We start from the raw sequence: 17,540 nt of genomic DNA, 5'->3' as shown, positions 1-17,540 counted from the left end.
AAATTTATCTTGAGCTAGCAGGCCAGCCAGTGACACATTGCATCAATTAGCTAAACCGACTCACTCGCCACCATAACCGCGGATACAGAAGCGCTTGTTCCCCGGCCAATGAAGTGCTCACGTGGTTTTATTTCCACCACAGGGGCAGCTGTGCTTGTAGCCTTGCGCTTCAGCTTTTGTCACGAAAACAGGTAGATAGGCCGCCATTGAAAGGAAAAAATAGAAGAAATAATTTGTAAAATTAAACATAGTATTGAGCCGTGGGCTTGGCTACTAACAAAGGCATTATCATTAAAATTCGAGGGCTGGAGCCTTAATGCCCAAACTTCTTCAGTAAGATGGGCTGGGTGGCTAAGCCAAACATGCAAATCAACCTTTGGACTGATAAACTGCTGAGTCTACTACCAAAACGGACGGTGTAAAAGCAAGTCCTAAAAAATCGCATAACGTTACGCGGTGTTGGCGGACTCAAAGTGGTCGAAAATTTGCATCTCCAAAGGTCGTTAGTATTGTAAACACGGGTATAATTGTGTTAGACATCACTCGGTCCGGCCTTGAGAAATAAGCGCAAACGCGGCACGTTCTATTAATATTTAACGCATCTACGTGACGTCATTCCATTTGATAAATGCGTAATGATTGTGGCCATTGAGATGACTAATGGCCAACCATAGGGAGTCGGGTATTAGCAATACGAGCACCAACTTATTGCGACTTTTATAGGTGATATTGGTCCGCACAGCTGGTAAGTGGCCTTACCAGTCTCGCTTAGCACTTGGCCATTGGCTTACACTACGCACCATATGATCTTTCAAGTATGAAGTTTCAAGGACTTTGTTTTGAGGTTGTTTCCCGAAAAGGCTGGTTAAACTGTACAACTACAGGAAAAGAAAAGTGTTCTAGATTGGACACACAAAGACACTTAAACGGGTAGATGGCACCGTTGAACAAAACAGAAACAAGATCAAAGCCGGAGTGACATGACAAGTTTCGCAAGCCTGTTTGAATATGAATACAACAGGTCTTTCATAACCGCTACTTAGCAAAATGATTATTTCTGCTAAGTTGAAAGTAAAAATAAATAAAGCACCGGAGAGATTCGAATTCATCCGCACTCAAAGCATGATTAGAATATCAAGACAAAGCTCCGCCAATCAGCGTTCTTCTGGGCTGGTATAAAACTCATCAAAACAAATTATTCTTTTCTTAGCTTGGCTTATATTTTGTTCTTCGTTTAATCATCAGTTGAAAAAAGAAACAAAAAGATGGATTGATTGCACTCTTTGGCTCTTCCAAACACTCTCAGAAATCCATGGAAACCACAATTAACTGAGAAAGAATGATTAAAATTAATCAGCAGCCTGGGGCGATATTACAAGACCTGGCTCACGAAACAGCTAACATCCATAATTCGCCATGAACAGAGCAGATTCGCTCATGACAAGCCATGGCTTCAACAACAAATTTTTAGACTTTCGGTTTGCTTTTCACGTTTTTCCATTTTAATCCACTTTCGTCACTTGGGACTTCCGTTGATAATCAAAGCTTTAGCGCAGCGCTTAATCTTGAGATTCTAAAACGGAAAACATCCGAGACACACCCCTGCGACAACTTCCTTACCAACAGTTCTTCGGAGCTAAAAAGAATATTCAATGTATTCAGTGTAAACAAATAGATTGCAATTATATGCCGAGAAAAGCAGAAACAGTCCGAACAAAGAGCAGGAGAGGCTAGCATATTTCCTCAATGAGGCCATGAAAGGATGGCACGTGCTTGGGCACCAATCAGTGGTATTCGCCTGTCTTTATTTTAGGAACTGATTTACTGAATATACGTCGATTCATGTCCGATCTCATTAAATATATACTCATTAGAGAGGTTGTCTTTCAAAACAAAATATAAAATATGTTGAAACCAAGTATTAATGGTAAGGTTAAACCAGCGCAAACCACATGAATGTTAACGACATTTTTGCTGAATGTCGTTTTTCCCTTTCTCTTCGCATTTTCATGCGGCGGTTTCCAAATGACAGGGTCTTTTTTACCACAAAAATGTTTCACTAAGTCATCTGGCAAAGGGTTTGATCTCTGAACAAACCGACAACTTGCGTCGATACTGAAATGTTATACTTTCTCCGCCAAACATCTTGGAATATGTCGTCCTCCTCCTACCCCGAGGGGGTACTCCTCGGAATTTTTGGTCGGGGGGGGGAGGGTGCGGCTCGGTTCCCCAAACCCTGACCATATTTCAGATCAAACTAAATATGTAGTTGCTCTAAGAGTGGATAACTCTACCCAGTGGATAAAACTGCACTCCAACCAAAACATTTTATCCATTGGATAGGGATTTAGCCACTGGATAGACTTGTCTGCTCTTTGAACAACCAGGACCGGGCCAGGGGACCGTTTCTCGAAAGAACCGATAACTTACCGGGCCCGATAAGTATATTTTTAAATATTTTTTCGCCGATTACACAATGATTACAGACATGGTACTTGGCCCAAAATTTAGTATTCAAAGCTAACAAAAATTGACTTCTGTTAAGAAACATTTATCACCAAAGACACTTATCGGGCCCGGTAAGTTACCGGGACTTTCGAGAAACGGGCCCCAGGCCTGTAAAATTCATACCCGTTTCTGTAAAATCTATAACCGTTTTCAGACTTTCAGACCAAAATGGTTAAAATTTATACCCATTGGTATTTCAGACCAAAAAAGGCGCGAAACCGTTACTACCTCTACCTACAGAGGATATAAAGGGGAGTACACCTCCCCCGCCCCGGCCAGGAGCCCATGATTTGCCACAACCTAACATGACCAAACTGAGGGTGATCACGTTGAAACCCGACTGGGAAAAGAAACTTTCTGATTCAACTGCAATGCACTCACACATGCGCCAAAAACATGACGAAAGGAACCTGGTAAAATGAACTAGTCTTGGTTGCCGGCACTAACGGAATCCAAGTGCGCACGTTTAATAAACTAGACAAGTAATCTGGTGATCACCGTAATTGGTGAGGAATCTTGACCGACCTGATCGGCTTGTCCTTTTATGCATTAAAAATAAGTAACTTTGTTTGGAAGGACCACCGCGACAAAATAGACGCATCGGATCCTGTAGTATCTAATCCGAATTGTAGAACAAATTATGGAAGAAATAGCAAATTCGACAGTTAATGGGGAGATATATGAATTATTCCAAAATTTCGAAAGGGACGGCCTCTCTTCTTCAGAGCATAACAGAGACCTGAAAAACAAAGGAACCTGCCTTTTCATGGTGCCGGGGAGATTGTGGGCAAGTTGCTTGTTTACACCTGGGGGCCCCAGTAGTCAGTCATAGAGCGGATAACTTTATCCACTGGATAAGTCGCTATCCAGCGGAGCAAATGTACTCCAACCAATGCTTTTGGCAAGTTTTCCACACAATCCCATTCTTAAATTGACATATCCTTCTACTCTATTCACAAATAATAGGGCTATCGTGAAAATCTTGCACACATTTTAACTGCCGGATGGCGAACTATCCAGTGGATAAAATTATCCGCCCTTTGAACAACTGGATGTATAATTTCTTGCCGTCAACCTGGCTTGTGTTGAATTTTCAAGATGTCGGTAGGTCTGTTGAAAAACTAAGGCCTGTTTCTTACCGCCATGACTCAATAACAAAAAAACATAATGATCTTAATTTTACTCTCGGTATCTCAGAAGTGAAGTATCAGGGAACTCAGATACATTCCGTGGATATATTTTACGCTTTTACAAATTTTCTCATTTTTGTTTCTTGGCGTTCTTCTTTTCTCCTTTACATTGTCGTGTATTCCTGGCCACACATGTATAGGCTCTCGACGGTAGAAGTGTAACTTCACGTGTCTTGTACAGCAACAAGATTGAAATGATTTATGGCAGTTTTTGAAAGGCGAAAATGGCGGTCATATATTTTTAAAAAGGTAAAGAATTAGAACAACGCTCAGTCACTTGGCTAGTCACGTCCCTATGTGGTCAACATCTGGGAAATGAAATCTCTCCTGTACAGTTTCGCGACGCGTCGGATATAGCTTTTAATCTAATAACTGACGCTAATACAAGGAATTAGTTTTTAATAATCTTTTCATATTTCCACTTGCGCCGAGTCTCCTCCGTTCGTGGGAGCCCCGGCTTGAGGAACTGACACGCACGTGTACTAAACAGAGTCGGGCGTAGAATTGACCAGCAAGTCCTGAACCACAGGCACCGAAAAGTTTACTGCACGCAAGTTAAAATTAATGTAGCCGTCCAGGCAATGTAGGCGGTGAAGCTGAAACTCAAGGACGTAAAGCGGATTAAATGCTCCTACTCTTGACACCGTCAACTCTCGACGAAAGACGCGCGTAGGTAGACAGCGGTGTGGCTATTTACAGTAAACGTGCCTTCTTTTTGTTGATTCTCGCAACCTAAGACCTCTGCAAGCTAATATGCCTTCTCATCTCGAGAATTCGAGTATTCTGAAAAGCTCGTGTTTTGAAATATCTTAGACGATATATTTGTGCTAGATAAACATATTAACCCTCGTGCTTCGCATTCTCCCCGTTTTGGTGCTTTATACCAAGAATACTGACAGCGTACTTTTAAGGTTTTCCTGTTTTATACTGTGAAATCTTTCATGTTCTTAACATATTTGACATTTTACCATCAATACTAAGACCGCACTTAATATATTTTTGTCAATGATAAAATCCTTGTGTTTATATTAATGACTTTAATGAGCGGCAAAAGCGAAGCATTGTCCTAAAAATGCTTCACATGCCTGTAATCCTTCTCGAGTAAGTATTTGTTTCTCATTTGTTTGTGATAAAATGCAACAAATAGTCATCGTGACTGCGTGCGTTGTTCAAAACATTCTCGAAAACACAGTTGGCAGAGAAAACGTGACGCTATGTGTGTTACACAGGATCGCTCACCCGACCTTAACCCCCACTTCCTGCGTCATTCACACTTCCGGTGCTGGATACAATGGTACTGCACAGCGGCACAACCATGACGTGACGTCATTCCAACATGGCTGACGAACGTGGGCTTGATGTAAACAAAGCTCACTTCTGCGAAGTGGAAAGACTATCACTGCTTTGTGACCCTGAAAAACTACGAATTCATCTTTTCAACCGCACAGAACCAGCAATATTTAATGGTGCAGCGTCGCAATGGGCGTGTTCTGGATGGACGCCTGAATTTTTGGCTTCTGAACTTGGTGAACTGCGAACAACGTTCAGATTTTTTTCTCTCGAAAAATCGTCGGAAAATAATGAAACTTTTGACAAAAGAGCATTCATGGAAACAGAGTGTGAGTTCGAAAAGGCGAACTTTACAGAGTTTATTCAATGGTTGAATGGCTGCATGGAAAAATCAGGACGTTTGTCGCGTTTCCAAAGGTATTAATCTGTTAATTGTGATAAAATTGAGCTTCAACAATGTCCTGTGGCTAGGGTGTGTCGAGCCAGTATAACAACAATAGTAAATTTCAAGCCCAATCTCAGCTGATCTTGACCTTAAACATGAACGCAAACAAACAAATTATCCTATACCTCTCAGGTGCCCTGACAATGAACGTGTCAACCAAGGCACCTTTTAGGGTGTAAACATAAGCTTATATTGATTCCTTTCTGGTTAATTATTTTAATTATCGTTGAAATATTGTCCGAGTGTAGTACACCATCAACAACACTACCAGAGAAGGGAAAATGCCTTTCAGCGAATGAAAATCGACAAGTCTCCTAGAAAAATGTGCGTTATATTGCCCGGGTTTTCACAGGAGTTGACAAGAAGACAGTGTGCCGCCACTATGGTTAAATTTGCATAAATCAATCCAGGCTGCGTGTTTCCTTTCATAAAATTTGTACCCAAAATAGTTATCAATTTTGGTGAAAGAAAACCATATATATAGTAGTTATACTCAGTTGACATTGTAAAAGTAAGCAACAGGAACTTTTGTTCTAATGGACCTACTCGTAAAATGCTATATTTATAACTGTCCTGCTAGACTACTGCCCATACCTCTTTTCTCTAAAGGTCTGTTGAGTGTTCTCCCTGTGAGTAAGGGTCTCCAAGAATTTTAATTTCAGACCTAACAAGGTTGTTATTCAAATACTGTTTTAATAATTGTTAAGTCTGATGGGAATCTTGCACATTGTGACAGGTTTCCTGTCTTTAGAGAATAATCAACACTCAAGCCAGTGTTCAGTCACAATTCTCTTCATGGAACAAAAGCCAAGGAGGAAACTTCAGACTTCAGACTTTGTACTCTGGATGTCCTTGAATGGGGTGATTTCGTAGCTAAACACAACTCTGGCTGGTCATTGAATGTACCTTTGTGGCAAAAGATTTTTCCACTGTTGCCAGGGAGGGAAACTGTAACTTCTACGTTATAAGAGCAGGAAAATTAACTCACTAAACTCAGGGAAACTTGTCTTGGCTTGGCAACTTGCTCAGCCTGCGGGAACAGAATCTCATCACAAATGCCTGGTACCTTCAGATCTGCTATAACTGGACTTCGAAGGACAGCAATGGTCAATCCAGAACTTGATCTTCACAAGTCTAGAATCAACACAATTTATAAGCAGGATATTTATAACTAGCAGAGCTATTCAAAACAGTTTCTCAACAAAAGGAATAATTGAATCACGGTGAATTTTTATATTGTTGCAAAAATTAACCAAACTGGAAACACTCTTATTCTATTGTAAAACTAGTCCTATTCAAAAAGACTGAAATAGAAGCAAGAAACACAGTTACAAAATTTATGGAATGTCTGTTCCATTATGTGACTGGTTCTTGAACGAAACTCTTTAAAAAGCTGAAAATTCTAGCACCACTAGGTTCACACTAAAACAATGAGAATCCTCATTCCTTTGTTCAAGGATAATCACTATAGGAAAACTGCTCCATTTAAACAAAGTCTTGGTATCAAGGAATACAGAATGCTAGTTAAACGAACAGGATTCAGGAATATTTCAAATCAAAGAAAAGGTCAAAACAAGAAAATATGCAAATGAAAAGAACTGAAAGCAAACACAAGTGACAACCTATTGAACTTACAATAAAATACTTACGCAAACAGTTGGAGGAATGTTTGAATTGGATCCAGTTTATATTATTTTGCTACATACAATCAAGTTTTTAGTTAAATTCTGCTCAACATATAATTTTTCTTAGTCGTCAGAACATAGCTCTCTGGAGTAAATTTCTGAGAGTTTTTTTGCCTTTGATCAGTTTTGATTATTGAGCAGAGCAGCCTCATCACATTTGTGCTCAATGGTGTTGATGAATTCTTGTATTAGTAGTGTGGATAATAAACATTTCAAAACAATGACAACATCTGCATTGGGAAGACATGTTTTGGATACTTCAGCATCCATGGTCAGTTGAAGGATGTACACTAGTTTTACCTGTATCTGTTAAGTTAAGACATAGGATCTGTAGATTTCTATACTCCTGATTTCATGTTTATACTATAAATCTGCAGAAAGATTACAATGTTTGTTTACCACGGATATGAATGTCTAATAACTCTGTGTCTTTGCAAAGCTGTTCATTGGTTTCTCTCAACATCAAGAGCTATGGCTTCTTGCAGTTGTTTTCAGCTCTCTTGCTGTGTGGCTTTAATAGATATGGTGTTCTTGCAGCTGAAATGTGTGGTCTTAAGCTTGCATGCAGCAGATAGTTTAAGTTGGAAATCACAAGTCTGAAGTTGGAAGTTGGAAGGCCCTCCTCAGCTTTCATAACATGGTGTTTTCTAAGTAATTAAATACCATTGTTCAGCATTCACTTATGGAAAGAAAGGAAGAAAGAAAAGAAGAGTGACTGTTTCCTGACAATGATTAAACAGTATAACTTTGCTACATGTAAATATCATTGTGGTTCAATTTTATCCTTGGTTAAATTTTATTTAGTTTTCCAGCTTTATTGGTCAATTAACAAATAACAACAAACTAACTTCCTTTGCTAGAAACTAGTTACTATACATTACCATACCCAAAAGCAAAGGAAAATAGAATTTGAACCAATGATAAATTGGAACCACAACTCTTTTAAAATTAGGGTTAATGGTTGTGAAAATAGAGAACAGAAACAAATAAAAATAATATTGTAGTACATGTAGAGAACAGAATACTGACAGAGGATTTTTACAGCTGATTCCAGCTCCCAGTTTAAATTAAACAATATATTTATTAAACCTTGATTGGCATGTTACTGAATAGTTATAACGTTCCTTCCTTTTAAGGAAGTTTTTATAGTTAGAAAACTAATAAAATATTTTTTTTACAATAATAAGACAAGACATAGTTACAAAATAATATATTTTTATAGACATTACAAACAAATAAAGAGTAGCCAAAACAGCTGTGCAGTTGCTGTTGGCAATTAATCACTTGGCTGAAAATTATAATAATTATTATTATAACACTCAAAATAGCAATAAAATAAAAGGTCGGAGAGGAAAATTGTTTGCCCATTTTTTGTAAAGGATGTCAGATTATTATACATATTTGTTGTTGCTCTTAAAATCTTCAATATTTTGGAAGTATATGCTTTCTTCTAAAATCCCACAAATATAATTTTCCAGTAAGTATTATATAGTTAATTCAGTAAAAGGTGTGAATATGTCTTGTAAACTGAGGACTTTACGTTTTTTCACTGTTGTGTGGTCTGCTAGAATTTTTTCCAAAAAAACATAGATTTGAGAAACTACAATAACAGTAAAAAAAGCAGGTGGTATAGGATTTTTGATTCATTGTTACAAAAAGTACATTTATCAATTATTAGTCATTGTATTCAATTTAAAAATTATAATTTATTGAGAATACTAAAAAGTTAATAATTTACTCATTAAAAGTTTTGTTTGATTTTCAGAAATAAGTATTGGTGCTATGCAGATTACAAATACATGGCTGAGCTATTCAAAGATTTTCCACACTTACGACAATCTGTTGACTGGGACTGTTTTGGTTTTCCTCAAAGAACTGGTGATGAATCAACAATATGGATTGGTAGTGACAAAGCATCTACACCTTGCCATATTGACACATATGGCTGTAATTTAGTAGCACAGATCTATGGCAGGAAAAAATGGACGCTTTTTCCTCCAGATGAAATGCCAAACTTGTATCCAACAAGAATTCCTTATGAAGAATCCAGTGTTTTCAGTCAAGTAAATATTACTAATCCAGACCTGTCAAAATTTCCTGCCTTTGCAAGTGTTGTTCGATACGAGGTATTTTCCTATTTTACACTTAGAATGTTCCAAATTTAGCACATTGTTCACCTTTATTTGGTAGTGTTTTGTCCTATTAAATAAGACGATATGTCAAGTATTTGTCATCAAAGTTCATTTTTCATTGTCAAACAAAATGTTTGGAGATTGTCTGGTATGAAAAAATGTTGGATGATCAGTATTTTTTATTCTAGCCACTCTCTGCAATAGAGTGTAATTTCTAACTTAAACGGGGCTGTTATCTATTTTTACTTACAATTTCAATAGCAAACATCACATGTACACCAATGGAAACAACAAAAAAAAATGACAATCCAGTTTTGACATAAGCTGCTATAACGGTGTCTCCGGCTACAGATGGCCAGGATGGAAGTGCATTTTAGTTGAAAAAACTGGCCAACTTTTTTTTGGACAAATTTTCTTAGGCAATTAACTTACAACTGATTATGCTCTGTTCTCTATTTGCCAAAGTACAGCTGCATTACTCTAAAAGCAACTTACATTAGACAGTAGCTCTATTTGTATTTGTTTTTATCAGATTAAGATCCATTGAAAGGAAGAGTTACTAAAATATTATTAAAGCAGGAAAGCAAACATCCTCAAAGGCACCGTTTACACAAATACAGGTGGAGTCAGGGATGGGGGCCTGACAGACGTCCTAACATTATTTTGGGACAGGCTCATTATGTTACAGATCACATGACTTCACCTAATTGCTACGTTATTTTACAAGGCTCCAGTTGGATTCCAAAGATCAATCAAATGAATGTAATTTTTTGTATAAACACCTAATAATTCAACTTCAGTTTTAAACAAATATTAATTTTATTCCTGCACAATAATTGATTTGGTTTTGGTAACTCATAGGCTGAGAAGTATGAAAATTAGATAATTTAAGAAAAAAAGGCTGGTCATCAGCTAGCCTCCTATGCAGATGATCCCTCCCACAGAGGATAGTCATCAGCTTTCAGGGTGAGGTTTATCACTTTCTGATATTCATTATATCTACATCCCTTATGGTTCTACTATTATAAATGGAACAAACAAGCAAGTATTAACAGAGTAAGGCATTCATGAGTACATGTACTTGCCTTAATTAGATGTTACTGTGTTGTAGGTGACTCTTAGTCCTGGTGATGTTCTGTTTGTTCCTAAGAAATGGTGGCATTACGTGGAGTCATTAGAAACATCAATCAGTGTCAACACTTGGATTGAACTGGTATCTGTTTTCACTCTTAAAAATTTTACACCTTATAAGTAGCATCTGTGCTGGTTTTCCTTCATAACGTAAATTTCAGCTAATTTTGATAGAAAAAAACTCATTTAAATTGAAGAACAACTCCCTTAGATATCTGTTGACTGGCTGTCTGTGAACTATCGGCCAACAGTCTGCCAGACTGATTACCAACAGATTCATGTAGCTGGCAGGGTAAAAAGAAGAAATAAAATCATTCAAACAATCAAAGTACTATTGGATGTATCTGAAATGTATCAACAATGTTATTTAAGAGCTTGCAAAGTAATAACAGAGAAATGTTTGTCCTGCCTTGTTTTGATTTTATTCACCCAGCTTACACTACTTGAATAACTTACTTTTTCATCCTTACTTATTCCTTATTTTATGTACTCTCTGATTACCAAGTGATCAGTCATTACACACCATACCAGAGTAAGTCAACTATTGCCATGTACTGTAATGTTCCATGGGTATACAATTACACCTTAATTTATTTATGCCAGTGTGAGGGTGAGATCTGTTATGAAAAGGAGGTCTGCTTCCATAATTTATTTATGATTTGATTTGTGGTCATGTATTAATTCTGGTTATTTTATGTGCATATTTGCAAAGAATATTAGTTTTTAATATCTGCAGTAAGCATTTTATCATGCCAATATAACACATCAATAGTAATAATGGCAGTTATAGAGTCATCCTAGCAGAGGTTGTGTTAATCTACATGCATACTACTAGATAAATTAAGGTCTGAATCCAGTGTACTAACAAATTGGAGAAGATAAGCTGAAAAGAAGCTACAGACAGTCCATTTGTTGCAGAATGAAGTTAGAAATTAGGCAGCATAAGATTGTTCCCATTTGGAGGCCTTATGAGTCCTTTGTCGTGAATAAGAACCGACTGACTGACAAAATTTTACTATTACGAGCTCAACACGCTTTGGTTTCTTGTATTATTTACAACAGGAAAGCGACCATGTTGAGAGAGTTCGAGAAGCAACAATCAGAACACTGGTATGCAAAGAATTCCAATTCACCGTTTTCTTACTTGCATAAAGCCTATATTGCAGGAATGTTCATCAGTTGCACCAGCCTCTCTAATTCTTATAACACTATCGCCTAATGTTATGGGATGCTGTTATGAACACTTAACTTTTATATGAAATATTGGTTTTGTTAATTAGGAAATATCACTCAGTATATTTTGAGAGCTCTGTGTATAATGATCTGGCCCATTTACAAGATGAAATATATATTTATGCAGTCATCAGTTAATTATGCACAGAAGGCATAACATCTGAAAAAAATGCTGTATCAGTAAAAACAAACTTACTTATAACTGGTACGGTTCAAATAAGGAAAACGTTTTTGATGGATTGCAGTCAAGTTGTGTCCTTGAATTCTCAGGACACTGCCTTGTTTGTAATTGCAGCTAAAATGTCATAATGTGGTATTTTAATAACATTTAATAATCATTTCTTTTATAATCTGAGGCTTAGAATTTCAGGACATTGTCTTCAGCCTAATGATAGCAGCCATGACAGCATGGCTGACCTTTCTGTTAATCAATTTAATTCGTATATATCTGTTTTGTGAGGTGTGTGCATTGAAGAAACAAGAAGGAGCTGATGAGTTAGCATGGGTCAACCCCTCAGAGGTAAGATACATGAACAAAATTTAATCAATAAATGACAAACCAATTTGCAGTTAAAGGTGTTTCGATACAGTTTTTGGATTGAAGTTTGTTAGGATTTATTTTTTGGAATAGTCAATGCTGTGATGATGATAAACAAAAACAATCAAAATCAGTGTATCATCAATTTTGCACCTCATGGATTTGAATTAGAAAAACTAATACCAAAATCATGAACTATGGCAGTGACATAGCAAACAAAAGTACAGACTGCAATGAAAAAATTATGTTAACTTTTTAAATAATTTGCAAACACATTTCAAGCCAGAGTAGTGTTTGTATAGTGTATGGTAAATACATATTAAACAACGAAAATTACATGTAAACAATACTTTCAAAAAATGACTTGAAAATATTGCCTAAATGTGTCCTCAATTCATTGTTCGATGTCACAGCAGGAAGTCTTGTTGATTTTGCCTGTTGCGAGCTTGAAAGTGCAAATTCGGGGTTTTTTCTCTGGCATTGCTTGCCTAAGAATTTTCTTGCTATTTTTCAATTTTTTTCATTTTGGAAATACCGGTAATCTCAGGAATGACTTGATAGATTTTTTAAAGATATTCACCATGCCTGTTTCATGAAAGATGTGAACAATTTTATCCAATTTAGTTTTTGAAAATTGATTTCCTGAACACTTTTAAATTTAACAATCAAGGGGACATATAAACCATAGGTAAAGTTTGTGTTACTGGACATTTTACTTGTAAAATAGAGTTTACTTAATTAATTAGAGCGTACTTCAGCCATTGTTTCTTCTTTATGATTTACTTGGCCTTGGGTGGCAAATATGTTGCTATCGCACATAAAGAACATTGCATGACTCAGCTCTGGTTCAAGAGCTCCTGGTTTATCTTAGATTACATCAATAACTGACCTTGTGTTGATTATACAAGCTTCTGTTACATCAAGTCTTCATTGTTAGTAGCTGTAATCAATACTAACTTATGCTTATATCTATCAATGCTAGCCAAGTGCTCCTTTGTTTTGTTCACTTTGCATGCATGCATATTTTCCAATAGTTGTGTACAACGCATTAGTTTGCTATTTTTTCTCCCCGCCACAACCTCCCTATATTCAATAAAGCTGGACTACTGGCTTGGGTGCACACCTGCTACTTTACCTCCGCGTAGCAAGCCGGGTGGGGCCCCCACTCCACCTTAGTTTAGTCACTCCTGGATGGGGATGTGCTTCACTCGTTGCCTCGTCCGTTACCGTGCAGGGTGTGTCGCTAGGGTGTGTTGCTGCCACCCTCATTCCATTACCTATATTGCTAGGCTGTGTTTCTGCCACCCTTATTGCACTACTCAGTTTAGGGTGTGTCACTGCCACTCTTATTGCATGCACATTATGGGGTGTGTTGCTGCCACCCTTTTATTTTAGCCCAGGGTGCACCCAACAACCTTTAGTCCCATTTACTGCCAAAGACTGTGTGTTTTATCTTGGACTACATAGTTAAGCGATTAAGTTGTTAAAATAAGTTAACGTTCAACTTGGTTTGCTTAAATACGGATAAATTAATGTGTGCAAAATTCTTCTATGACTTTTATAGCGTAAATACCCGAATATAGTAGAATAGCATGGTATTGTGAAATAAAATATATCAGTCCCGGCAGAATATTATACACACTGATTTAAATATATTTATAGGCAACCACAACTCGTCAAAAGTGAGTTTATAACAAAAACATTTCTATCCGCTTAAGCGTCCTCTTTAATGTTAAATAGATGTTCCTAAAAATCAATCTATTTTGGTGAAAATTTGGAAAGCAGTTGTTTATATCATCAAAAATAAGTGGTGAATATCTCATAAATTATTTTTAGGCCATTTCTGAGATTTTTTAAGAAAGTGCGTAAATTAAAAAATTATGAGTGAATTTAATGCAAATAATCCCAAAGAAAAAAACTTGTTCTCATGATCGCAACAGAGAAAATTAGCAAAACTTCGGTAGCCTCAAACAGCAACTTCAAGTTATAAAATTGACAATATTTTCAAGTCACTTCATCAAAGTATGGTTTATTCTAAATTCACTATTGCGACATATATATTTTTTGAATTGTTTTAGGGATTTATTTGAAATTGAACATACAGAATTATTTTGTTCTTGGTGTTTGGTGGTGGCTTTAATTTTCAAATTCAGAGCTCTTATCTGGGATGCGTAAAATTATTTTACAATAAATTTTTTATTTATAAGTCAGATAATCTTGAGCTCTTTTGTTTGCTGTCATCATGGCAACATCAATTTTGCCAAAATATCAATCTGGAAAGATAAACTTCAATCAATAACTGCAGTTGTAAAGTTCACACCAATTGGCATTAGAAGACTATCTAATCACTGGTTGAAAAAGTGAGGTATGGTCCCCATAAACTTTATTAAAACTACTTAAAGATAATTTAGATATCATGTTTAATTGGACGTACGTAACGAGAATTTGGACCCCTGCCAAGGTAACCTGTGACCAGGCCCAATTTTAGCTGCTCTTTTATTTCCTGTTATTTGGTTATAAGCTAAAATTAATTTGTTTCCCACGGGAATGGTTTACCAAGCAAAATGGAAATGTAAGGGATTATCAATAGTTATTATATATTTAGGCCAGTTTCAAGAGTTGTGTCAGTGTGCTTGGCAGACAAAGCTGTTGAACAAAACCCTTAATATTTGTTTCATTTATTTTGGTCTTTTGACCAGTTTAGCTTCCTGTGATTTGCTGTTCTAAACTATGGCTTGAGCCCTGTGTTAACCATTGCATATTTCACAGTTAGATCTCAAAGATCATTTCCATTCTGAAGCATTTGCCTGTTAAGGATGGTGCCTACTAATATAATGCGAGGTATTTTTGCACAGTTTATTACTATGCCGGAAAAGCAGATCTTAGCCCGGGCTATTGGAATCCAAAAAGAAAATTAGGGGTAAACCACGCATTTTTTAAAGATAAGTAGTAAACAATAATTTTAAACAGTGCTAAAATACAAAGCAATATATGACATTTTTTTTATCAAATATTATCTGAAGCTTTTATTATTATCTCTGAAAAATGAATGGTGACCCCAAATTTTCTTTTCAAATACCAAGAGCACTTGGTAGGTTCTGCTTTCCCCACATATCCCTGTATTCGTAGGCACCACCCATAGGAAAACTGATTCTGAGGCGTAGAACGTATAAACAGTAACAAAAGTTGGCACCGTCCTTAATCTCTTGATTTTGAATGTGTAAGTTGTCTTGTTCCCCTGGCCTGTTTAGCAACATTTTGTTTATGTGCTGTTTATGTCATTATAGCCATGTTTGATTTTGTAAGACAGTGTAATTACCATGTAACCTTACAATGTACAGTTAAAATACTACCACCAAATTCTCCTTTCATAATAAAATAATTTAAGCGGGATTTTGAACTTAGAATTTTTAATTGTAGGACATTGGAACACACAAACAGAACATGGAGTACTTACATAAAGCACTGAGTGCTGTTAAACAGAAGATACACAGAAAGGACTTGTTTCGTCATGACACACACAGCTCTGAAGAGGAAAGAGAACTGCCTCTTATCCTAGATGAAAGACAACATATAGACAACGATGAACAGAAAGGTGCAATGTCTACAGATGATCTTATAAACTGCTTAACAACACCAGAAGTTATTGATCTACTGACTGTTCAGATGCTCACGAAGTTTGGAATTTCTCACACCAGGAACCCACCTTTGGAATCCTTAGGTGTTAAACAATGCTCACAACACAAAAGAACATCGCCATTATCTACAGAGTCTGACCAAGGCAGTGGTCAACTATGTGAACCCTCTGATGAATGGAAAATCAAGAACCATCCTCCATGCAAAAGAAGGCATGATGACGATGAGAATAAATTATAATCATGTTAATTTACTCTGATATTAAGTTGGAAAATATTTGTTTTCATACTTTAAATATCAGTATATTAAATTCAGTTGTTTGGATATCAAATTCCATCTCACACACATAGTCATGCCTGTTCTGTAACATCCCGTGCAAACTGTCAGACATTCCTTAACAAGGAAAATTCCAAAACTAATTTTAATTAGTGAATTCCCATGAAATTCAATAGTTTCATTGTTGAAAGTGGATTGTTACACTTCTTTATTTGTTTTAATTACAATGTAAAAGTTGCTGTTCATTAGGTGCACAGAATCAAGTGTGCAATGCATGATTGAAAGTTTCAACCCAGGCCACCGAAACTCAGCTACTTTGAAACAATGACCTGTAATGGTGTGGTTCCAGAAAATATCCACGCCCAGCTCAAAGAAGGACCACTGAAAATCAAGAGGGTAGGGGTCTTAAAAGCTAAAATGTTAAAAGGAAAGTTCAAAGCTGAACTGGAAATCCAAGGGGAGTGGTGGGTCTGTGGGTCCAGTATGGATATTTTCTGGAACAACATATTCTTAGTTTGTGGGTAATAGTTTAGTTTGGTTTTGGTACACAACGTTAACTAGTAAACAGAGCTCCTTGACTTGAGACCAGATATTTGTACATAAAACCTACAACAGGTCTTTTCTGGCATTGGCAAAGTCATGTTGAAATGCAAATTGCAATAAAGGCCGGTTTAAAACCACACTTGATCATGCAAATCATCTATCCATATGTTTGTCCTACTGAAAAATGTGATTGCCTCACTGAGGGGCAGCATTGTTCTCTTGGCTGAAATATCCACCTCAGTTAATCAATACCACCATCAGGCTTTTGGTTGCATCTGATCAGCAACTGTTGCCTGCCCCTCTGGTTTGAATAGTCTTGCCATTCAAAGATTAGGATTCTGCTGACATTTTGTGGAAAGAACTCACAGACCTAAGCCTGAAGACCCCCACACACAACGTTCCATCCTGTACATGCGAGGAAGAAGATTAAGAAAGTGCTGGGAACAAAGCTGCGTATTGTTTACCAGCAATGTGTAGTTTATAAATTTCAAAATATGAATGTAAGCTGTGTGGTCAATGCAAGGTTAAAGATTAAAGGTACATGTATGTTTGTTACCCATACTGGCTTTTGGACCAATAAATCAATGAACACAAGCACTACTCAATATTCCCCATTCTGTTGGAAAGCACTTCCAAGACACTTATTGTATTATCCAAAAGATCTTGACAAAGAGCTTGTTAATTATTCTTAACCTAAGGCGAAACGACATTTTGTCCAGATCCAAGACTACTAACTCAATGTCCATGTATGATATACCATTTTAAAGCTACTCATGAGTGTATTTCATAACTGATATAGTAAATGAGAAAAGTTATGGCTTTGAGATAAATGTGCTTGAAATGCAAAAATTTAAAAGTTCAAAAAATTTCAAGTTGAGCTGCTCCAGTTCAGTTAAAAAAGGAGATTGACAGGGCAGTGACAAATGGCTACTC

At 36.8% G+C, this 17,540-nt stretch overlaps 1 protein-coding gene across 3 annotated transcripts; it reads left to right on the top strand.

The window, feature by feature from the left end:
• Nucleotides 1–5,005: 5,005 nt before the first annotated feature.
• LOC146488566 (HSPB1-associated protein 1-like) lies at nt 5,006–17,422 on the top strand. Of its 3 annotated transcripts, none has more exons than XM_085118480.1 (6): nt 5,006–5,405; nt 8,992–9,244; nt 10,362–10,463; nt 11,444–11,491; nt 12,075–12,134; nt 15,573–17,422. In XM_085118480.1, the coding sequence occupies exons 1-6, from the start codon at nt 5,035–5,037 to the stop codon at nt 16,026–16,028; spliced, it is 1,290 nt and encodes a 429-aa protein (XP_084974606.1). In that variant the 5' UTR covers nt 5,006–5,034; the 3' UTR covers nt 16,029–17,422. The 3 variants fall into 3 exon arrangements, with proteins under 3 accessions (XP_084974606.1, XP_084974597.1, XP_084974604.1); XM_085118471.1 differs by having other exon boundaries at nt 8,884–9,244; XM_085118478.1 differs by lacking the exon at nt 11,444–11,491 and having other exon boundaries at nt 8,884–9,244.
• The last annotated feature ends 118 nt before the right edge of the window (nt 17,423–17,540 follow it).

This window comes from Pavona decussata, unplaced genomic scaffold (genome assembly GCF_977016875.1).
Source record: "Pavona decussata unplaced genomic scaffold, jaPavDecu1.1 SCAFFOLD_9, whole genome shotgun sequence".
In the NCBI taxonomy this organism is placed as follows: domain Eukaryota; kingdom Metazoa; phylum Cnidaria; class Anthozoa; order Scleractinia; family Agariciidae; genus Pavona; species Pavona decussata.
The sequence above is the reverse complement of the archived record's forward strand: the minus strand, read 5'-3'. Positions and strand labels throughout refer to the sequence as shown.

Coding starts and splice junctions, on each gene's coding strand:
- LOC146488566 (XM_085118471.1), top strand. CDS start 5,035: ATGGCTGACGAACGTGGGCTTGATGTAAACAAAGCTCACTTCTGCGAA. Junction 5,406..8,883: donor CGTTTGTCGCGTTTCCAAAG/GTATTAATCTGT, acceptor TTTGATTTTCAG/AAATAAGTATTGGTGCTATG. Junction 12,135..15,572: donor CATGGGTCAACCCCTCAGAG/GTAAGATACATG, acceptor TTTTAATTGTAG/GACATTGGAACACACAAACA.